Here is a 23,892-nt window from a genome sequence, read left to right as displayed (position 1 = left end):
TGGTGGAAGGTAGAAGAAAGGCTCATTTGGAAGGGAGTTTGGAGAATTTGTGGTCTTACTAAGAAATGAAGAGGTAGGGGAAAACAATTTTAACAGCTGAGGTGGTTTTGCCTAGAGAGAGAAAAGGTATGGAAGCGGAGGGTGGGGTGAGGAGCAAACTTCAACATCAGAAGTTTGTAGAATGTCCTTACATTTATTTGAATGTCCTTAAACTTTTGAAGTGTCCAGTACCTGAAAGACTGTTGGGGCTTCCCGGCGGAGAGGGTTTAGATATATTCTCTTGGGCACCAAACAGTGGGACCAAAGGGTGAACCAAAGGATATTTAACTCCTTACAAGGAAATGCCTTTAAAACGAGCTGCAGGGAGTTGTCTCAAGCGATGGTGAGTCTCTGCGGCCCAACGTTTTCACGCAGAGCAGGCCGCTCCCAGGGTCCCGCTTGCAGAGGGAATCAGCGCCTAGGGTCGTGACGCACTGGTCCGAGGTCGCCAGCCGGGGCGGGGACCAGGAGTCGAGTTTGCGCGCGTCAGACACTCCAGCTACGCGTCTGGGATCCCCTGGGAGGCCAGCGGGGCCTTGCAGGAGTGCCCGGAGCTCGCACTCTGGCTGGACCAGCTCCTGCCAGCGCGGGAACAGAGCGCAGCATGCTCGCCGCCGCCGAGAGCCTCCTGCGTCTCCGCCCGGGGCGCATCCTCAGCTGCGCCCCGAGGGCTTCTCGAGAAGCCGCGCGGCTACCCATCGCGCTTCTCCGGCCCCGGGGTCTCCCCCACTACTCCAGCGGTGGAGCTCCCAGTAGCTCTGGGCCCCAGGGTCCGGGTGAGTCAGGACTGGGAATAGCTTAGGAGGGAGGGGGCTGCGGTAGGATGGGGCAGGAGCTGGGGCCCGGGGGTCGAGGCATGAGCGCGCGCTTATACTCTGTGCCTTGGTTCTGTCGGTTTCTCCATCCATCCCCGTCGTTTTCGCAGCAGGGAAGGTTCACAGGGTCCCCGCCGAGCACAAGCCTTCCCAATTCGACAAGAAAATCCTGCTGTGGACCGGGCGTTTCAAAGCGATGGAGGACATCCCGCCTCGGATCCCGTAAGTGTATCTATCCTATGCCAAAGCCGGGGTTGCGCTCCCTTGGGAGGGCCCGGCCCGAGATTCGCGGGGTGCGTGGTCCATCCACTCCCCGACCTGGGCGCACCCTGGAGCGAAGGCGGCCTCAGTGCCACACAATGCTTCACTATAACACCTACCACCTTAAGGAATTTGCCTATGCTCTCCTAGTGCAGTTACTGTCAAGTTTCTTGACTGAACGGTGGGCAGCTAAGCTGACAGGGAGACTGTTGAAGTTGGGTGAAAACCGAGAAGTTCAGTGGGCACTTCAACCATCGCTCAGATACCCCCCCCCCCGCCCACCCAGTACCCTGGGTGGCTGCGGGGCCGCCAGGGATCGGGGGCATCTCCCTGCCCCACCCAAGGAAGGATCATGGCCTGTGGAGTGGCTGGCGAGTCTCTGGGAAGAAGCCGCATCCGCGAGACCTTCTTGTCTGGGGCGAGAGACGCCTGGCGTGCGTGGCTCTACAGCTTTCTAAACATCAGTTTAGTCTGGCTCGGGCTCCTGGAGCATCACCATAACTCTCTTCACTATCCCAAACCCAAGATAGAGGTTTGATAAATGATAAAACAAGGTGACAACTTCACCTCCAGGGTAAATGTTTAAAAAAAAAAAAAAAGGTAAATGTACCCTGTAAAAACCATCTTTCTACAATTTGAATTTATACAAAGCCCAAAAACTTCCCAGCACTTTTACAAGGGTGTGAGTAAAAAGGGAAGGAAGGAAACTAAGAATAAAATCAATTTAACGCGCTTTAAACTGATTTTTAAAAAATAGACTGGAACTATCCTATTAAACAAGGACTTCACATGTTCTGTGTATTACACTTACACAATGCAATCAATGCCTATCAGAATGGATAATGGAAACTCGGCCTACATCTTGTTCTGTACATATTACATACACTTTTATTGTTTATTAATTTACTAGTTACCAAAAGCATCTTAAATAAATGGGGGAAAATATGTGGTGAGAAATGCTCACTCGAGAATGAATTCTCAAACATTATTGTTCCTTTCTTGGATCAAATTATTTAATGAAGAATGGACATGGGATTTGAAATAACATTTGAAATCTGTTTTCAGCATTTATTCAACTACAGAGACGTTTTTAAGATTATAAAACAAATTTTATTTTCTTTGAGATCTATAGACTCCAAATTACAGACAGCCCAAAGCAGAAATTAGCCTCAGAAAAACTAAAATATCACCCTCAGTCTTTTTGGATTTTGAGTTCTAGTGCCGTAACAGTAATTTAGAATGTAAAGAACCCGCATTATTGTAAGTTAATGCTTATCAAGAGACACTGGTCCTGGTATTGCATTAACATAGCTGTATGTGTGAAGAGACACAGTTTATAGGAATAAATTTAATTTCCCTCAGGATCACAGTCCAAAGAAGTATTATACGCAGGAGAATTTAACTTTGAACAAGATACCTCTGAAAAGTACTTTAGTTTGGAGTTGAAAACATGAAAGTATTTGAATATTTTTCATTTTATTATTTTCTATAATTCTATAATTTTTTAAAGCATTGCTACTTAGAAGGGATATGCCTCCTATGCTTGGTTTTAGACTTACAGTGTAAATAGCTTTCACTTTTTATGCATTTAATGGACATATAATTACCAACTGACCTATAATTTTTGTACCATACACTAATGATATTTAATAATAACTGTACTTGGCTATTTTTTTTCCAGTGCTAAACTAATTTGGTATAGTAGATCAAAGCCAGATGGATGAGTAAAAAAAAAATCAGATCTTTTAGGTTCCATCTGGAACAAAAGTCAGCAACAAATGTAATCTAATAATATCTTCATATTCACCTGTTTGCAACTAACATCTTAAAACTTACATTAATCTGACAGAAATCTAAGGAAAGCAGGCTTGATATTGGTTCTCTGTGCTCTTTCAACTAGTGGAAAAGTTTTTCATTTTTAAGAGAAATTGCAATTTGCCTTTCTGGAATTTTTTAAATGTAATTGAATTCTATTTAAACTTGACTTTAGATGAGAAAGAATACTGCTGAATACATTCTCAAGAATTATTCTTTAATAATCTGTATTTATAAACTGCCACTTCATATTATTGCAAATTGTTAATTTCAATATAAAAGGCTTACAGATATGATTACTTTTGTAACACTACTTTGTAAGTGGTATTGTTAAAATTTTGGACAGTTTGCTTATAACTTTATTAAAAAAAGAAGACTACCCAGTGTTCAAATAAACATAAAATTTCAGAGTAAAAATAACAAAATGAAGGTGTCTTTTCTTTTTCTTTTACAAATTATTGTGATTTTGATAATTTCTTTGAAAACTTCATGCAAAAGCTATGAAGGAAACACCCTATTTTCTATAATCATTCTCACAAAATGTATAATAATTTCTTTAATTGGGATAGGATGGGAGGGGCCAAGAAGAGATTGGGAGGCCAGTGAAAAAAACGAAATGATGAAAATTAGTTTTAAAAAGACAACCTGTTTAAAACTGAAAACAAAGCCCACTTAATAACACAGGGGCCAAATGAGCACAAATCATAGACATACATAGGCTTTAGTTCTTATCTTTACCCCAATCAGTGAAAAAAAAATGGTGAGTCAGGCCATTATCTCTAGTAATTATATTTCGAGAAATTAGAAATGAAATAATCTACACTGTGGTTTCATAGTGGCTAACATTAGTTAAGACCTAAATAAATATCTGTTGATTTGAAATTGATAAGACAATGAATGACCTAGCCTTTGGAAGTCTTTCACATCTGTAATTTGCATTCAGGGATCTTTGGAATATTAACATTACAAAACATTGCCTGTTATGCAAGTCAGAAAATCACATTGCTTTAATATAATTAATAAACTATATATCTTGATTTAGGCCAGAAATGATAGATGCTGCAAGAAACAAAGCTCGAGTGAAAGCTTGTTACATAATGATTGGACTCACAATTATTGCCTGCTTTGCAGTGATAGCATCAGCCAAAAGGGTGAGTACCTTTTTAAAATCAAGATAGAATTTAAAATAATGATAGACAGAAGTACAGTATGTTTTCACTTAGGAGTGTGAAAAAAAATAAAGATTTGTGAATTTTATGAAATGTTATGAGATTTGTTCTCAATTTGGGGATTACTGCTATTCTTTCCGTGTAAGAACAATTTTGTCTCAGACACCTTGAGTCACCCACATATATCTACCATACTGGAAACAAACATGTTCATGGAAATTTGAGTCAACAAATTATATGGGCAGGAGGGACAAAAGCTTGTTTCCACTTATAAACAAAAACAAAACAGAACAGTATATTACCTGGTTAAAATCTGCACAAGAAGAACTTGCTTGTGGGAAAGTTATCCAGACTAGATCATTCCTTAAATCATGAACTCAATTAGCTAGTGCACAGAATCATAAAATAGTTAGAAATTTAAAAGTTGGAAGTGATTGCCAAGGCTGACTAGTTTGCCTGTATCCTGTATTTGAGCCCTTTTCTCACTGTCTTCAATATGTGGCTTCTAGAGAGAAATTAAGAGTTAATTACTCTCTCATTTTGTTTCTTGCTTCCCTAAATCCTTCCATCTGCTGATCACTTTTTACCACATAGAGCAGCCCCACACATATTGGGAGGCATCCAATACAGACCTATGAGTCTTCTCTTCTCCAGTGCTAATTACTCTATCCCTAAAAACTTCTATTTTGAGCTTTCCTCTGGACACACTCCATTTTATCAATGTCTGTTCATTTTGGCACCTGCAACTAAACCCATTGGAGCATGATTATAACTTCTTTGTTCATGAACACTGTGTTTTGGTAGTGCAGTCAGAGTTGGAACTAGATTTTGACAGCCACATCATACAGAATAATTTGCTTGGATCCATACATCTTCAGTCTCTGGGCATGTTTAGCCAATGCCCAGAGAATGGTAATTTAGAATGTTAATTCTGCCTAGTCCTATGATTCTGCTCTTCTTTGCTTCTCAGGTTTTCAAGAGTATTTGAGCCCAATAATTCGCATATGGAATAGGGCATCTAAGTTTACTGATGTTATGTTATTCATTTCTGTTAGTATGACAAAGAATTTAATTCCTTAAAATTATTCTCTTCACATGGAAAATGTCATCAATATTTGCTTGACTGAACACATAAACATAGGAATAAAGAAATTTAATCATCTCTTGTTTTTACCCTCCCTAAATAAAATGATTGCCCACCAAGTTGATGATTCTCTAGCTCGTAAATGATAGATTGGAGCCTGAGACTGTCTGGACCCTCCCTGTTTTACATCATCTTCTCTCTGTTCATTATGCTCCATACACAATGGTTCTTTTCTATTTTTCAGCATACCAAACTCTCTCTTTTCTAGGCTTTCCTTCCTTTCCCTGTTCTTGCCATAGCTGGCTTATTCTCGATCTCCACAGAGAAAGCTTCTCTGGCCACCACACCTAAAATGGCCTCGTCCAGGTACTATTTTATCATCTTTCCAGTAACTCATGAGTAAGTCATTATATGTCATTGATCCTTTGGCCCTACTTTAAAATATATTCACAACTGGACCACTCCACACCATCTTTCTTGATATCACTCTGGTCGAAGACAGCCAACATCTGTTGTCTAGTTTATTGCAGTATCTTCTAAATGGTCTCACTGCTGTCCCGCTTGCCTCTCTCCAATTCACTTTTCATTTCGAATCACTAATGCATGTACCTTAACTAAGATCGGGGCAGATTGGAGATGGAGAAAAGGTTAGCAATTTGAAATATATTTGGGAGGTACAAAGAACTTTGTGGTAAATTCATTGTGAGAAGAGGATAGAAAACAGAAGAAAGAAACCCAAAAACCTAGGTTTTTGACTTGAACAAACTAGATGGCTGATGATGCCATTGTTGAGATGTGTAAGGCTGGGGAAAGAACGGGCAGCATGCCAAACCTCTCCTTTAAGTACGTGGACTGTGACATGCACCTTAGATATCCATCAATATAAAATTTTTGTTTATTCTGCTCAGGGCATTGTATGTCCTTCAGTCTGAGGACCTAGAGCTTTCCTTACTTCTGAAAAAGTCTAAGCTGTCATAACTTCAAGTATGGCCCCTTCCCTCAGCTTATCTATTCTCTTTCACCTGTTATGAATATATGTTGGAACTTGTAATTCTATTCTCCATGTTTCTTAACTTCTCTTTTCTATTATTTTGTATCTTTGTCTCTGTGCTGCATTTAGATTATTTCCTCAGATATATTTTCTAGCTGGAGTTCTTATTTCTTAATTATGATGCTGATTGTCTTTTCTCTTCACAGGTGACTTGCGCCCCCGCCTCCCCCCCACCCCCCCCCCAGATAAATGCTTAGTTTCTTTGCCAGTTTCTCGGGCTGGTGAGAGAAGTTTCATTAATTTCTTAGGGGTATCTTTTTGTGATACCTCCAACTTTTTATTGGTAGCTCAGTTCTATGCCCAAGATCCAAATCCTGGACTTGACTGTTGGTATAGGGATTAAATTCTCAATTTACAGCTGCAAAAGCCAACATTTTCCCTTAATAAACTCAGAATAAAACTATTGCCTTCCATCCTGGCTTCAATCCTTTTCAGTTCCCACCAGTTTATATGCCTTTTGAGTTTTTTCCATTTCTAGAACCTGAGGATTTCCCTTTCTTGATTTTGAGGTTAATTATTTGAAAATATTTTTGTTACTTTTTATCCAACAAATACTATATCTATGTATGCCAAGAGAGGGTGGGGCAGATTTCTGACATCAGCTTGTCCTGTTGACTGGAAGTCCAGCAACTTAAGGAATGTTTTTCTATACAAAAGCATCATTTTTCTTGGATACTATTTGTGACAGATGTTTTAAGTTACTTTTCTCCTTTTCACAGAGTCGTTCCTATATGTCGATCTAAAATACAAATTCGTTGCAGAAAGTTAAAAAGCTTTGTTTTGTTCTGTTTTGTGTTTTGTTTTGTTTTGTGGTTTTTGCAGGCTGTAGAACGACACGAATCCTTAACAAGTTGGAACCTGGCAAAGAAAGCTAAGTGGCGTGAAGAAGCCGCGTTGGCTGCACAGGCTAAGGCTAAATGATACTCCAAGTGACAAAGTGTTAAGCAGAAGGTCATCACTATTACCAGCAACAATTAAAGATAGGTAAAATAGAACATTTAACAAAACATTTGCCATGGTCTTTGTTTTGTTTTGTTTTGTTGGTTGGTTGGTTTTGTGACAAGAAACACAAAGTGTTTTCTATTTTTCCTTTCTAGTAAATTTTTATTGAAGTATCAACCATGCAGACAAGTGCACCAAAGTGTATACAGCTTGATAGATTTTTGTACATAGAGAACACACCTGCATCACCACTGCCCAGGTCAAGATATAGAACATCCCCAGCAACTCGGAATCCTCCTTTCTGTCAGTCAATACCCTCCCAAAGGAACCATTCTTGTGAGTTTTATCACCATACTCACCATTCATTAGTTTTTGAACTTTATATAAATAGAATTACACAATATGCACTTGTGAACATGGATTCTTATACTCAACATTATGCTGTGAGATTTATCCACAAACTGTGTACAGTGTGAATTCATTTACTTTTAGTGTTACGATATTCCATTATATGATGTGCCACAGTTTATCTGGATATTTGATCCAGTTTTTGGTCATTACAGATAATGCTAAAATTAACACTCTGTGCAAGTAATTAAAATGTTATTGAACTAAAATCACTAAGGGCCCCTTAAACTCTAACTAATTTTTAACCAAAGTTCTACTGTTATTTGGTAACTGGATAGTCCCTCTGGTTATTCTTTTCATAGTTTGTAACTAAGTGGAACAGGTTTAAAAAGTCTTATAAACCAAGAACTATTAATTTCAAAATCTATTTTTAAATTATAAAAGTACTTAAGCAGTACTTGTGAAAACAATTTTAAAAAGACAAAATCATTAGAAAAAGAAAAATAGTATGTAACAGTGGTCTTCAAACTTGTCTGAGCAATCCCAAAAGCAACTTTTAAAATTATATATACCTTCTCCTCTCACATTTTTAATTTGGCATCTATAATTTTTCTCTAAATTTATTGGGATAACATTATATAAATTTCAAGTGTACAACTTTATGTGACATCTGTATAATTTTTAATCATAAATGTAAGTAGTTGAATGACATAATTTCCAGTTTATTGTATATTAAATGCACCTTAAATATATTTTTCATCATAACTTTGAAGCTACATAGTTAGTTCATTCAATGGAGGATGTCCGCTTTGTAATGTTAAGGAAAAAGCCAGTCCCCACTGTCAAACTAACAAGCTAATTCAAACTTATACTTTCTTTTAGAAAAAGTCCTATTTTGATTTGAAAACGGAAATGTTAATACACATTCCTGTGATGATAATCTCACTTCTAAATTCAACTCTAAGATAGACAGAGAAGGCAGGAAACGTTGTTATGAGTTCACCCCCTAGATGAACCAAGGCATTTTGCACCTGGCTCTCTTTGCTTAGCCCTCGTGGAACTCTTCCTCAGGAGCTACCCGTTCTTGAACTATCCATTTGTCACTCAGAAGGTTTTTTGCACCACAGAGCAAAGCATGAGTAACATTCAAAATGGATGAGAAGTACTTTTTTGGGGCATAATAGTATTAAGTTGATTATGAGGAGAGATGAGAAAGGAAAACCAGCAGACCGCAGGTCTATTCTCAGACAAATCAAATTTAGGAAAAGTATATGAGTTTATTTGTATATAGAGTTTAAAGATCTAGAAATCAGTTCTCTTAAAAAAAATCTTACTCTATATACTTCCTTGAAAGTTTTTTTTTTTTTTTTTTTTTTTTGTATACTCTGCTTGAATCCTGAGACATTCTAAATATTATAGGAAAAACCTAAAATGTTTATAAGGATGAGTATGATGATTTCTATTTCTGGTTAGATGGAAGACTAGATGTCCAGGGAAGTCACCTAGTATTGAACTATAAATTATATTAAACTGATAAGAACAGATACTACACTTGATCTTAGCCAAAAGGCCGAGAAGCGATGAACTATAAATTATAGATAAAACAATTTTTAGAGCATCTTTAAAAACACTTGGCTGAACTGTTGGAGAAAGAATAAGATCCTTGCTACAGATAATAAGAAAGTAAACATCGAGGGAGTTAAGCCTATCTTGTGCTGCTATTTGCCAAGGGGGCATCTGACTATCCTATGGGGGTCATGTGCTTGAAAGAACAGACAAAAACATGAAGCTGGAAAAAGCTGAGTATAGATATCCATATGAAGCCAGAATCCCAGAAAGATTATACAGTCAGAGGATTGAATCAGGGTTTGGTGGTGATGGCAGTATGCCTGTATCAGTCAGCGTTCTACAAGAGAAATAGAACCAGTAGAAGAAGATCACACACACCGCTAGTCAAAGTATCTTTAATCTCCGGTTGCTGAGAATCCAGGGCTTTGATTAAAAACATTTTTGAGAACAAGATAAAAGTTCACCTTGCCATCAAACCCAGGAACTATCATGGGCTGGTGGTAAGCATTTGGTACCATGGGCTAATCAGAGATAGCCTTAGTATGACAGTGGAATCTGGGTTTGGAAGGCAGAAATCCATGTGAGATAGGATGTGAAAGGTTCACTGGTTAATGGTGGAGTGGGTACTGACACTGTCCATAAATGTACAGTCAATGCATTATGAAAAGTGAAGGCGTCTGTCGTCATGTTAAAAAATGTTTGCTCAGAGGCTGCTTAGAATGGCTATTATCAAAAGTCAACAAATAACAAGTATTGGCAAGGATGTGGCGAAAATAACACCTGTACATTATTAGTGGGATTGTAAATTGTTGCAGCCACTATGGAAAACAGTATGGAGATTCCTCAAAAAATTAAAAACAGAACTACCATATGACCCAGGAATTTCACTTCTGGGTATTTATTCAAAGAAAACAAAAACACTAATTCGAAAACATACATGCACACCTATGTTCACTGCAGTATTATTTAGCCAAGACATGGATGCAAGGTAGGTGTCCATTGGTAGATGAATAAAGAAGATACACACACATACACACACACACACACACACACACAGAGAATATTAGCAATAAAAAATGAAATCTTGCCATTTGTGCCAACATAAATGGACTTAAAGGGAATTATGCTAAGGGAAATGACTAAGAAATACAAATACCACATGATTTAATTTATACGTGGAATCTAAAAAACCAAAAGCAAACAAACAAAACAAAGACTCATGGAGACATAAAGCAAACTGATGGTTGTCAGACAGGAGGAGGGTTGGGGGATAAGTGAAAAAGGTAAAGGGAAAAAAATGTTTCCTCCTTTAAAAGGACCAGTATAATTTCCAGTCCCTAACAAAAATCCCAAAGACTAGGCCAGCAAGCCAGGATTGTCAGTTTTATGGTGTAAGTTAAACATCCTTTTCACCTGAGAAAAACGTGATTCATACAAATGTACAAATCGTCGAGTTTCACATAGAAAAATTGTTGTAATAGGTTCAGAAAAATTTTCCTTACTGTATACTCTCCAATACTGTATATTGTATTGCAACATTATTCTTTGAAAAATTTTAACTCTAGGATGCAAGTAGAAATAGATTTCTATTTAAATATAGTAAGCTACGGCAAGGAATGACTAAATAGGTTAGCTAGAAAGACAACAGTATTTTTATTTTACACTGATGTATTTTTTTTATTTGGAGTGAACCTAAAAGATGTGAATGAACTATATGAAAAAATTGTAAAATTTTGTTGAAATACAGTAAGGAAGATCTAAAAAAAAGTTCATGGATTGAAAGTATCATTAAGATGCTGTCCAAACTTGTCCTATAGATTAAATGTAATTTCCTCCAAAATCCCTATGGGGCCTTTCATGGAATTTGACAAGTGGATTCTGTATTTATATGGACATGCAAAGAGCTAAGAGAATCATGGAGAAGGGAGAAGGCTTGCCCTACTAGAGATATAATGCTGTAACCACAAAATGGAATAGTATACAACAAAGAAAATGGACCACAGATATAAGCATCAACATGAATCTCAAAAAATGTTAACACTAAGCTAAAAAAAAAAACACAGAGTGCATAAAATACTCCATTTTATACATTTCAAAACAGGCAAGTAAATCTATATATCTTAGGAATACATACATGTGAGCTGAACAATGAGGAAAAGCACAAGAATTATTAATAAAATCCAGAGTAAAGATCACAAGGTCTGATAATTAAGCTGGGTAGTGAAAAAATAGGTGTTCATTTTATTAGCCAGTCTTCTTACACATTATTCTGTGTATATTTTATAATAAAACAATTTAAATGATAGAATGTTCAGAAAAGTCATGTTGAAGCCCTAAATAGAGTATATTAAATATTGCCATTCTATTTTCGGTAATAGATTTTAAAAACATGTTAACTATAACTGAAAGCGAACAGGAGGGATCCCTCAAAAATAAAGTTGTCCACAAGATGAAAACATTCAATTTTTAAAGAACAGGCACTTTGGGGTATTACACATTGAAATCTCTAAACTGTCTACTGTTTACAAATTAAAGTCTACTGTTGGTACATTAATTACTGAGTTCTTTACTTGGTGGGGTTGCCCCCATCAACATTTTAGTTCTGGTGCTGTACAGCATTGCTTGCCAGTGCAATTATTTGAAAAAGATTTTTCATAACAGAATGGAAAATTGAAATGTTAGTGATATTAATAATGATACAATGCATATGTCTCCTAAAACTTAAACTACTGAAAGACATAAAAATCATTAGATGTGCTACAAGGGGGCGGGGGGAATCATGTGCTCATTGAACTAATCAACTGTCCAGATATGAATGGAAAGAAAATTAAAAATAAAAAATGAATAAAATTAAGCAAACATATCATTCAAGGGTGTCCATAGGGATTTCTGGGAAGCTGAACCCTAGTGTATACTGAAGTTTATCGTGTTTGACCTGTACATTGTATTTTCATATGTTCTAATTCATTTGCCACAAAATTGATGGCTACCTTACTGGAGGCAAGGTACCTAAAAATAACTGATTCAATTACTTTCACTACTGTGATTAGCATACTCGTAGTTTCAAATACTAAAGGAAATGAAGCCAACCAAAAGCAAAAACCATGGTAGCGAAAGAAAAACATTAGGCTAGGGGATCTAGGCTTGGCTACTGTGTGACCTTATGTTCCAGAGTATATTAGGAAAGTTAAATCAGACATTCCCTCCGATTTTTATTTATTAGGTTTAAACCTCTACTCCTTAAATAGAGGTATTGTATTGCATTAAAGTAACAGAAAAGGAAAATAATCTCAAATATGTGAAGGCCGACTAATTGCCAAGATTTGAGATACAAAGATAAATCAGACACATTTCCTATTATAGCAGAACACATAGATTCTAAAGCAAAAGGAACATACTAATTCAATCAGATATGCTACAAACAAAAATCTTGCTGGTTTTAGAAAAGTGGATAGAATTTTAATCAATGAGGGCATCTGCTTTTGCTCCGCTAGGAATACACAATCACAAGTGAGAACAAACAAAATAGACACATTTATATAAATGCAATTGTAAAATAGTATTTTATTATTTTTAATATAGTACTGTAACATTTCATAATATTGCATACTGCTCAGATATTGATTTATTTAGTTAGGCAACAACATCTTCCCTTCATCCCACTCCCCAACCAGAATTTAAAGATGCATTGTCCTTTTAGAGCCCTACCATATTGGCTCCTAATATGTCACATTTCATAAAACAGTAATGCTATGAACTAAAATGAGTAAAGGTTAACAATTACTTTGATTTCACAGTTTCACAGAGCAGCCAGTAAATTGCTGAATTTAGAGCAGCAACAAAAATCCACTAAGATTTTTTTTTACTTTTAAGTTACTTTTTTTTTTAAGTTACTTTTTCCGTAATGCTCCTTCTTAAGAGAAGAAAAAATAAGAAGGCAAAGATAATGCTTCTTTTAGTCCTTTATCCTACAAATGAAGCTTTAACTGCAAATAGGTTTTAGTTACCAAATGATGTTATTTCTGTGCCAGCAGATTTTATTATTTATTTATTTATTTATTTTTTGCTTTCTTGTTCTGGTGCTACCAGTAAGTGAACAAAATAACACTAAAAATTAAGTCCTAGGAACACCTTTCAAAATACTTATAGTAAAAAAAAAAAAAAAAAAAAAACAGGCCAGTGAGTCAAGTACTTATAAATATAAAACAAGTAAGCAAAATTGCATAGTTTGGTAAAAATTAAAATTCAATAAAACACTGAATTTAATTAAATAAAGGGCTCTTTCAAGTATTTTCTTGATTTTTGTATTAATGTTGTATGTGTTCCTCTTTGCAACATGTTTTATTATTTTTGGCACAGTTTCTCGCAGACTTAAATATAATAAATCTTAGATAAGCAAGTTAAAAACATGTTTTTCCCAACAAAGGTCAGTGAAGATTAATGAAAATACATTTTAGAGCATTTTAAATTGTTCATTTGAAAGTAGTAGTCATGTGGGAAAAAACTGTTAAGAACAAAGTACGAGTATTTGCTACTCTTGGTTCAATGAAATCATCACCATGTCAATAGCTGGTCCCAACTATACAGTCCCTTGTATTAAAATCTAATCAAATTAATCATCCAAGTAACAAATCCATGAAATTAAATATAACTTTGTATTTGAATACTTAAAATATGGTCATATGTGTACTTAGAGATATGTTTGTTTTATTGGCTAAGATTTAAAAATCCTCCCCTCAAAGCTTATCGTGTGTGTGTGTGCACGCGTGCACACGTGCACAAACATACATATTAGTTTTCCTTCTATAAGAACTATTTTGTTTGAAAGACTTGGCTTAGAGATTTGTTAATGTGACTACAGGGCCCTCAAAATAAAAGCAGGCACAGCTGGTTAGTTTATGAATTATGCTGCATTATTAAGTCAACTGATTAGAAAGAGTGGAATACCCTGTCACCTAATAGTTTGAACCATCCATACCACAAAAGTGTTTATCTGATAAATTCACCATCAATTTGGTAACCTTTAATATAAACACCCTGTTCTTTTGAACATACGTAATGCAAAAGAAAAACTTTTTATGCTACATAACTTCCACTACAATAAAAAGGGCACAGATACAATCCTCTAGTTAATATAGAAGAGGTTTGGCAGATACAGACAGTCAGCATTATGGACACCATTTAAACCTGTATTTTATAGCTGTAGGTTTTAAGTGTCTTGACAAATGTTTAGTTTCAAGATATATAATTTACAAAGTGCCATACTATTTAAAACTACTCATATATACATTTTATTCTTGTAACATGCCTCTGATTTCCAGCAGAAACATTATAAATGCTATCATAAACAAAAATCTTCCTTTACAGAATAGACTATGAATCATATCAAAAATGCTTCAGTTCCCATCTTAAAACAGTAGTAAACTAATTTTTAAATAAGTATTTTAGTTCTATAATTGGAAATGTAAATAGCCTGCATATAACTATAAATGAAAAGACCAAGTTCAACCATATCTGTTTAGAAAACTCTTACCAAATATAGTACTGTGAGAGTAACACAGACACACACATACCAGGGGTGCGAAAAAAATGTATACATATGACTTGTATTCATCTTTTGTCATTGGTATATATTATTACAATTTTAATACAGTTTTTTCCTTTCTTAAAATGTGTATACATTTTTTGGCACCCTTTGTATATATGTATCTATAAATAAATATATATGTAATTTTTCATTGAAACTTTTTTAAGTTTCAGTTTGAAGAGGTTTTTCTTTTAATACATAAACACATACATTATATTGATCAATCTGATACGATGTAATTTAATACACTGATTCATGACAAGAAGCAGTATGACTCTCTGTGTATTATCAAAAATTTTCCTATTATAGATTTCAAGTATATTAAAGAATCCTTAGCAATTTTCATTAATATCCTCTTTTAACGTCTAAACATTAAGGGTATTTAATAAACTTTAGCACATAACAAGTAGATTTCTCCAGGATAATTTTGCCATTCAAATACCTCTAAATTCATTATTAAACAGAAAATGAAACTTCAATCACTGCTCCGAAAAATCAGAGAAAGAATTACAGTATTATTTTTGCTATGCAGCACTACTTTAGATTCATGAAGGCATCTTTATCATGATGCTTTTTAAAATGAGTGAAAAAATAATAAAACACTATTTCAAAAATGGTAGCACATTTAGTCGAAATACAAAATATACTAATATAATAGCATTTATATGTTAAAAACACAAATATTAAATGTTGTGTAATCACTTTAATGTGTTCAACATGAAGAACAGTTTATCTCTTCACAATTGTCACATTTTAATTGATTATCAGTACAATTATTTCTTCTGTGTTTTATAAATAAATTTTATAGGTTTTCTGTTGCAATTTTTTTTTTTTTGCAAAGTTTAACCTACAGCACAGTGATTTATAATTTAAGGTAATAGATATTTTCACATTCTAATTTAGCTTTTATATTATTTCATGCTTCTAAAGCTTTTTTGTTTTGTTTCTGCTTCAAGTTAGAGGTAGATTTAGTAGAGATTGGGCCTGTGAGACTTACTGCCAAAATGCAATTATAAATATCTGTACTGCTAATATGCAGTTTCCAAGAATGCTAGAAAAAAAATTCAGAACCATATGTAATACTTTATCAAAGTTCTTTTCAAGCTTCAAATTAAATAATTTCATAATTTATTTAATTGTTCATAGATTAAAAATAGATAAAATAATAAAATACATAAATACAGGCACACAAAATAAAAACAAAATTACACTGAAAGGTTGTATCTGAATGGAAACTTTTGTTTTGCTTTTTAAAAGTGCATCAACTTCTTCTTCTGTTCTACATAAAAACATGTCAAACATTCTTACTGACATTGTAACAAAGAAGAGACATCTGAAAATACCCTTTTTAGCCATTAATTTTCCCCCACCAAGTTAAAGTTGAAACCCTTCCATTGGTGCTTCCTGCTGCTGAAACACAAACTGTTGTTGGTTTTCATCCACCTGAGGTGCAATGCTGGGGTCGTCGTCTTCTACACCAAAGTAATGTTCAATCAGATCAAAAGCCTTTTGGTAAATTTCTTGATTTTCATGGCTTTGCAGAAATTCAATTTTATCCAGACCTATTATACAAAGCATATATATAAAAACAAAATTGTTATTCAAGTTTCAACATATATTTAAATCAAAATAATGATTTAATAGCATCCATCAGTCCACTGAGAATAGGATTGTTATTTTTATCTAAATTTCACACGTACTGATAGCCAACACTATTGCCTTATTCTTCAAGAATGAGAGTATGGGGCAGCAGGGTATGAGGAAGTAGCACATGCCTAAGAGTAAGGTCACAGACTCCACCCTGCTAGTTACGTCATTTTGCTCAGGTAAGTTTGGTTCTTCTGTACTTTAGCTTCTCAATTTTAAAATGACAGTCTTAGATTATGTAACTCCACAGATCTTTTCCAGAGTAATTATGCTAAATAAAAAGCACAACCTGGAAAGCAACAAAACAAAAACAAATGAAAAAAATGAAACTCGAGCAAACTAACACATGCACAATTCTCTAATAGGATAAGCCAGAGAGTATCAATATGGAATAAATGAGTACTATTTGTAAATCCAATATAGCTACTAAATAATTTTTAAAAAGTACCACCAATAAGTGAAACTGAAAAAGCCCATTTTGATTGTAAAAGGAGAATCCATAGCACTCTATTTTATTGCTCACAAGAAAAAAAAGGATACACACAAGTCTGAGTGATGCTGAAAATATTTTTCATTTAATTATAAATAAACCTCTTCAATTATATTATTGCAGGACATAAAGAATAAGTAAAGTAGTCATATCTATATACAATCATAGACTGCCAAACTCTAGTATAACTTGGGGTCAATATAATTAATGTAGTAAGAAAACATTCTTAAATCACTGATTAATACCTTGTATTTATATAATATCTTAACCAGTGACATTATATAATTTGAAATAAAGGCAAAGTAATATACCAGGCATGGTTTAAGAATCATAATAAAAGCTTGAATCAACCATACAAGTTAATGGCACTTAAGACAAAAAGGGAATATTTAACAGAAATCCATTAAAAGGAAAAAAAATCAACTTATATTCATGCTTTACCCTAAAATAAATTCCATGTGAGTTAAGTGTTTTAAGAATCCAATCAGAAAAATCTAGCCAAAAAGAAAAAAAAATTAATCAAATCTCTATAGGGACTCTCTAAACTATGAAGGAATAGATGATTAGATTGAGTCATTTATTAAATATAAATGAACATGATTTATCTTATTAAAATAAAAAAATTAAAAATGGGAGAAAAGCCATATTAAACAACTGTAAAATGAAATTAATTCAAATTTTTACCAAAGAAGAGACAAATAGGTAATTGGTCAAAGTACAATAAATATGGAATTCAGATGAAGAAACACACTAACATGGAAAATGCACACCACCTTCTACATTAGATAAAACAGCAGACACGTAAAAGAAACTTGGTGATACTATTTTACATGTGCGAAGTCAGCAAAATGAACAAAACAGGTAGAGGTGTTAGAGTAAATTTATACAATGCCAGTGACATTGTCAAGTAACGTCTTTGGAAAGGAAAATGAGAAACATAGCAAAAGCTTAAAAACAGGTCTGTGCCTAAAACTGCAGTAACATTCCTAAAATTTTACCCCATTATTTCAACAGAAAGAAACTATATTCAGAAAGATGCTTCTTTTGTCATATGTAAAGTGCTAAACAAAATGGGAACAAATAAATGGTCAAGTACAAGCATATGGCTAAAACTGCACTCAGCATGGATAAAATGACACACAATGTTCACTCAATATAGTATTATGTGGCTATTAAAAATGCAAATATTATGTAGAAATGTAAAATTTCTCCAAAATATTAAAAAGTGGAACATAAAACTATACATGTACTGCAATGTATATAAAGTATTTGGGTATAAGGACAAAGTAAAAATCTATATAAAGTATTTGGGTATAAGGACAAAGTAAAAAGAAGGCAAATAATGAAAATAAATTGTTATGGTAACAGAATTAAGTGTAATTTTAAAAAGTATTTAAAAAAATTACACTTTTTTTACACAAAATATTTCTGTGGAATTGGAGGGGGAAATGCCTATGGAAGTTTATTAAGAACTGACTAACTCTCAACAAAGTGGGTACAGAGGGAATGTACCTCAACATAATAAAGGCTATAAATGACAAACCCACAGGTAACACCACACTCAATAGTGGAAAGCTGAAAGCTTTTCCTCTAAGACCAGGAACAAGACAAGGATGTTCACTCTTACCACTGTTATTAACATAGTATTGAAAGTCCTAGCCAGAGCAATTAGGCAATAAAAAGAAAGAAAAGGCATTGAATTTGGAAAGAAAGAAGTAAAACTGTCACTATTTGCAGACGACTATATTATATATAGGAAATCCTAGACTCCACCAAAAAAACTGTTCAAACTAATTAACTAATTCAGTAAAATTTCAGGATACAAAAATCAATACATAAAAATTTGTTATGTTTCTATACACTAATAAATAGAAAGAGAAATTAAGAAAACAATCCTATTTATAATTGTATCCAAAAAAATACCTAGGAATAAATTTAACCAAGGAAGTTCAAGACTTGCACACTGAAAACTATGATAAAAGAAACTGAAGAAGACAAATAAATGGAAAGATATTCTGTGCTCATAGAATGGAAAAATTAGTATTAAAATGTCCACACTACCCAAAGCAATCTATGAATTTAATGCAATCCCTATCAAAATTCCAGTCGCATTTTTCACATATAGAACAAACAATCCTAAAATTTGTATGGAACCACAAAAGACCCCAAATAGCCAAAGCAATCTTGAGAAAAAACAAAGCTGGAGGCATCATGCTCCCTGACTTCAAACTATACTGCAAAGCTGTAATAATCAAAACAGTATAGTACTTACATAAAAACAAACCAATGGAACAGAATAGAGAGCTCCCAAATAAACCCAGACATATATGGGAAATTAATTTATGACAAAGGAGCCAAGAATATACAAGGGGGAAAGAACAGTCTCTTCCATAAATGGTGCCAGGAAAACTGGACAGCCACATGCAAAACAATGAAACTGTGCTATCTTATACTATACACAAAAAACTAACTCTAAATGGACTAAAGACTTGAACTTAAGATTTGAAACCATAATACTCTTAGAAGAAAACACGGGTGGTAAGCTCCTTGACATTCATCTTAGGAACGATTTTTTGGGATTTGACATCAAAAGTGAGGGCAACAGAAGCAAAAATAAACAAGTGGGACTACATCAAACTAAAAAGCTTCTGCACAGCTAAGGAAACAATCAACAAAATGTAAAGGCATAGGAGAAACAGAAGATTAGGAGAAAATACTTGCAAATCATGTAACTGATAGGGGTTAATATCCAAAATATATAAAGAATTCATACAACTCAAGAGCAAAAAAACAAAGAACCCAATTAAAAAAATGAGCAGATGATTTGAAAAGACATTTGTCCAAAGAAGACATACAGATGTACAACAGGTACATGAAAAGGTACTCAATATCACCAACCATCAAGGAAATACAAATCAAAACCACAATGAGATTTCACCTCACACCTGTTAGAATAGCTATTATCAAAAAGACAAAAGATAATGAGTGTTGGTGAGGTTGTGCAGAAAAGAGAACCCTTGTGCACTGTTGGTGGGGTTGTGAATTGATGCAGCCACTATGGAAAACAGTATGGAGGTTCCTCAAAAAATTAAAAATAGAACTACCATATGATCCAGCAATTCCACTTCTGAGTATTTATCCAAAGAAAACAAAAACACTAACTCGAAAAGATATATGCACCCCTATGTTCACTGCAGCATTATTTACAACTTAAGTGTCCATCCATGAATGAATGGATAATAATGTGGTGAATATGTACAATGGAATTATTATAAAGCCATGAAAAGAAGGAAATCTTGTCATCTGTGGCAAATGAAATAAATCACACAAAGAAAAATACTGGATGATGTCACTTATGTGGAATCTGAAAAAAAAAACCAAAAGCCAAAAACCTGAACTCATAGACAGAAAAAAGATTGGTGGTAGCCAGAGGCAGGCAGGGGAAAGTGGGTCAATAGGTGAAGGAGGTCAAAAGGTACCAACTTCCAGTTATAAATAAGTCATAAGGATGTAATGTACAGAATGGAACTATAGTTAATAATACTGCATATATGAAAGTTGTTAAGAGAGTAAATCTTAAAGGTTCTCATCACAAGAAAAAAGATTTTTGTAACTGTATAGTGATAGATGTTAACTAGACTTACTGTGGTGATCATTTTACATTGAGTACATACAAACATTGAATCATTATGTTATACACCTGAAATCAACTTAATGTTATATGTCAATTATATGTCAATTTAAAAAAAGAATTGACTGTAATTGTAAATTTTTAACTGACTGCTTACCATATGCTTCCTCAATGAGAGCACAGTATGGATTAATGCCTATCCCATTCTGCTTAGATTCTTGTTCTCCAAGACGTAAAATATTTTCAAGTCCATTTAAAGCCACTTGGACTATTTTAGAGTCCATAACAGTCAATAGGTCACAAAGTGGTTTAATGCAGCCTAAGGCTACCAAATACCTTCAGAGTAATTAAAAAAAGGTGGGGGAAAACATTGAAAAAGACTTAAATATTATTTATAGCAAATGACACGAAAATATTCTTCAGTGAAATGTTATATAAACAATTAAGGAAAGTGTTCTTATAAACTCAAACATTAAAAACAATTCAATAGTCACTTACACAGGAACCAGAAAACTTTTTTTACTCTTCCTGTTCTCATAATTTAACATAATTAGCAATAAATGGTATCACAAATATTATAAAAATATACATGCAAGCAAATTGGTACTTGGGCCTGTTTTTGCATGGCATAACAACACTTAGTGGGTTAGAGGTTTTTTGTTGTTTATTTTAAAGGTGGTCCTATGTACACACATAGGGGTCATATGGGGGTAGGTAGAAATGGAGAGGGAAAAGAAGATCCAAATCAAACTTCAGGAAATTTCCCACACACAAAAAAATCACAGCTAACGTTCTGAAACATTTGCTCTGTTTCAGAAGCATACAAGGCTTCTAGGAGCAAAATAGGGCATGTTGTGAATAATTTTAATAAATAATGCTGACAAAAATTATTGGTTTTCAGAATGCTTTGTTCTTTTCTAGTTCTTATTAGCTCTTTTTCCATTCTCTAAAAAGTAAATAAGGTAACCGATTTGTTCACTTGGCAAAAGTTCGTATTAAGCATAAAGGTAAAAAATATGCTCTGAAGTCAGACTGCATGGCTTCAAATCCCAATTCCACTCATTAGTCGTGTGACTTTGAGTAACTGCTCTGTGCCTCAGTTTCTGCATCTTAAATTGGGAATAATAATAGTACCAAATTCAGATGGTTGCTAAGAGAATACAATAGGCATTCAATAAAAGTTAGTTTCTATCTTTAAAAAAAAATGTACACACCTTCACTGGAACATTCACTTGCCATATACTATACTATAATTCATCAAATATATTTGTTGAGTGAATAACTATGTCAGAGAGTTACGGAATTAAAGGAGAAAAAAGAAGGGAAAGCACCTGATATACTACTGGTACTCAGTAACTGAAATGATTTAGCACAAAAACTGGCAATGTTAAACACTCCACAAATATTAGTGGTATGCATGCTAAACCTAAGTTGAGATCAAGACCTCTTCCTATATACTCAGACTTAATGAAATGGTGAAAATGGTTAGAAAAACAATGATCTGAGTTTGGATACTTGACTCATACTAATAAATTTAAGGAATAACATATGGAATAGATAAAATGATGAAAATAAATAGAAAAGATACAATTGTTCATAGGTGAAAAACAAACTTTGGATCCTAAAGCAGATATAAATAACACTAGCCTTAAAAAAAATACAAACTAGAACAAAGCAAAGATCTTGTTTTATTACTGCTTGTATTCATGGCACAAATGAAATGGAAGTATTGATTAAAGCAAAGAGGTGGAATGGAAAATAAAAAGCAGAGACAGATGTTATCAATATATAGAGATATGAATCTGAGAGCAAGATAATAGTACAAATGAAAAAAATGATAGACAATGATTTCACAATAGGTAGATTTCAAAATCCTGTGATTTGTAAAATAGCATAGTAGCCTAACTTCTTCTTTTGCAAATTAAGAAACAAATCAAATATTCATTAGAAAATACTTCCTACATAGTCACTTCAAGAAACCTAAAAAGTCCTGAGTTTCATGGAAGGATCTTCATAACAAGAAAATTCTATAGGATGTTAGGCTTTTGTAGAAGTGCAAAGTAGAACTTTGCTGTGGAGGAAAAAAGAGCAAAAGTACAAGATGAAAAGAGACTTAGAAATCAATACTGATCATAAATATTATGATTATTACAAACAATAACAGCTAATCTTAATAGAGAACTTAACGTTTAGGCACCACGCTAAGCACTTTAAATGTATGAACTGCATTTAAGTGTTAAGCTGTTATTATAAGGTACTGTCCATTATTGAATCCATTTTAAAAAATAAAGGAACTGTATATTAGAGAGGATAAATGACTTTGTCAAAGTCACACGACTTTTACTGAAGAAGGATTTGAAAGCAGGCTGACTTCAAAGCCCATGTACCGACTATTTGTGCTGTTAGTAAAAGAAATAAGCAAATTAACAATAAAAGGCCTAGGTTCAAAAAGCTATGATAAAAAAGAAAATAGTATAGAAAAATAAAGATACTATCCACAGATAAATCTAACAATTAGAAGAACATTATATAAACAAATGTCTATTTCAGTTTTTATTTTAAATTAGTACATATTCAACTTTATTAGCCATTTCTATATAATAAAGTAACATATATGTGATTCAATGGTCTAAAAAATATGTAATGCCCATGAAATGTATTTTGCAAATTAACAAACTATTTTTTTCAGAATTTTATTCTGTTTTCATAAATTGTCTGCAAAGGAGAATGATGTCAATTATACTTTAAATGAAAAAAACAAACCAGTGTAAATGAATGACATAACTGGTATAACACTGTCATTTCACATTAGAAATTCTATTTTTTAAATAACAAAATGTTTTAGTTTCATCAACAAATAAAAAGTACGTATTATTTCTAATTTTATCTCATTTACATTTAAAAATACAATTACAATAAAATTTCTAACTTTATCTCATTTACAATTTAAAAAAAAATCTGTATCACACAACCTTATTTGCTCTGGAGTGCCTCCTGATGTTGCATTAGTTATAGCCCAAGCTGCTTCTTTTCTGGTACGAAACTCTGCTTTCTGAAGAATTTCAATCAAAACAGGAACAATATCTGCATCTATAACAGACTGAAGAGGAAAAATGATAGAGCATAATCAATGCAAATACAGTTTTAAAAATATGAGTAAGTAGAGGGATCTTGAAACTCATGGCTTTAAAATGTCAGGTTTTTTGGAAATACCTTTGGAAATATTTTATTTATTTCAATAAACTTTCACATACTTTCAAGTCTGGAGAATGTATTAGCAGAAATTAAATTTTAAAGGTCACAAAACACAAGGCAGATGATTGATCAAATGGGTAAGTAAGTATTGACTCAAGGAGCTTGGCAGGGCCCTAATAAATCATTATTTAAAAGTTTTGAGAGGAAGATCATTGCCTAAGTTTTCTAAAACTAATGAAAATCGATCCC

At 33.8% G+C, this 23,892-nt stretch overlaps 2 protein-coding genes and 1 pseudogene across 6 annotated transcripts in view; 1 reads left to right on the top strand and 2 right to left on the bottom strand.

The window, feature by feature from the left end:
- Positions 1 to 414: 414 nt before the first annotated feature.
- Positions 415 to 7,797, top strand: FAM162B (family with sequence similarity 162 member B). 3 transcript variants are annotated; one of them, XR_004422688.1, is made up of 5 exons: positions 415 to 815; positions 968 to 1,076; positions 3,973 to 4,081; positions 7,057 to 7,218; positions 7,332 to 7,797. XR_004422688.1 is itself a non-coding variant. In XM_033102868.1 (4 exons), exons 1-4 carry the CDS (start codon positions 644 to 646, stop codon positions 7,153 to 7,155), a joined length of 492 nt encoding a protein of 163 aa, XP_032958759.1. In that variant the 5' UTR covers positions 421 to 643; the 3' UTR covers positions 7,156 to 7,241. The 3 variants fall into 3 exon arrangements, 1 of the variants encoding a protein (XP_032958759.1); XR_004422687.1 differs by having other exon boundaries at positions 421 to 815; positions 965 to 1,076; positions 7,332 to 7,794; XM_033102868.1 differs by lacking the exon at positions 7,332 to 7,797 and having other exon boundaries at positions 421 to 815; positions 965 to 1,076; positions 7,057 to 7,241.
- Positions 7,798 to 8,975: 1,178 nt separating this feature from the next.
- Positions 8,976 to 9,106, bottom strand: LOC117020930 (uncharacterized; annotated as a pseudogene).
- A 5,665-nt stretch (positions 9,107 to 14,771) lies between these two features.
- The window catches only part of KPNA5 (karyopherin subunit alpha 5), a 41,408-nt gene continuing 32,287 nt past the window's right edge, over positions 14,772 to 23,892 (bottom strand). For 2 of the 3 annotated variants that reach the window (XM_033103212.1, XM_033103210.1), the window contains 3 exons: positions 23,421 to 23,548; positions 20,606 to 20,784; positions 14,772 to 16,242 (listed from right to left, as the gene is read on the bottom strand). In XM_033103212.1, the coding sequence (XP_032959103.1) occupies positions 16,055 to 16,242; positions 20,606 to 20,784; positions 23,421 to 23,548 (495 nt within the window). In that variant the 3' untranslated portion in view covers positions 14,772 to 16,054. Of the gene's footprint in view, positions 16,243 to 16,302; positions 16,617 to 20,605; positions 20,785 to 23,420; positions 23,549 to 23,892 lie in introns of those variants that run through there. The other variant, XM_033103211.1, reaches the window with a different exon arrangement.

This window comes from Rhinolophus ferrumequinum, chromosome 3 (assembly GCF_004115265.2).
Source record: "Rhinolophus ferrumequinum isolate MPI-CBG mRhiFer1 chromosome 3, mRhiFer1_v1.p, whole genome shotgun sequence".
Classification (NCBI taxonomy): domain Eukaryota; kingdom Metazoa; phylum Chordata; class Mammalia; order Chiroptera; family Rhinolophidae; genus Rhinolophus; species Rhinolophus ferrumequinum.
The sequence above is the reverse complement of the archived record's forward strand: the minus strand, read 5'-3'. Positions and strand labels throughout refer to the sequence as shown.

Bases quoted from the DNA above. Each gene is read 5' to 3' on its own strand.
- FAM162B (XM_033102868.1), top strand. From the start codon at position 644: ATGCTCGCCGCCGCCGAGAGCCTCCTGCGTCTCCGCCCGGGGCGCATC. The intron at 816-964 runs GTGAGTCAGGAC...TCGTTTTCGCAG, and splicing joins CTCTGGGCCCCAGGGTCCGG to CAGGGAAGGTTCACAGGGTC. The intron at 4,082-7,056 runs GTGAGTACCTTT...TGGTTTTTGCAG, and splicing joins TGATAGCATCAGCCAAAAGG to GCTGTAGAACGACACGAATC.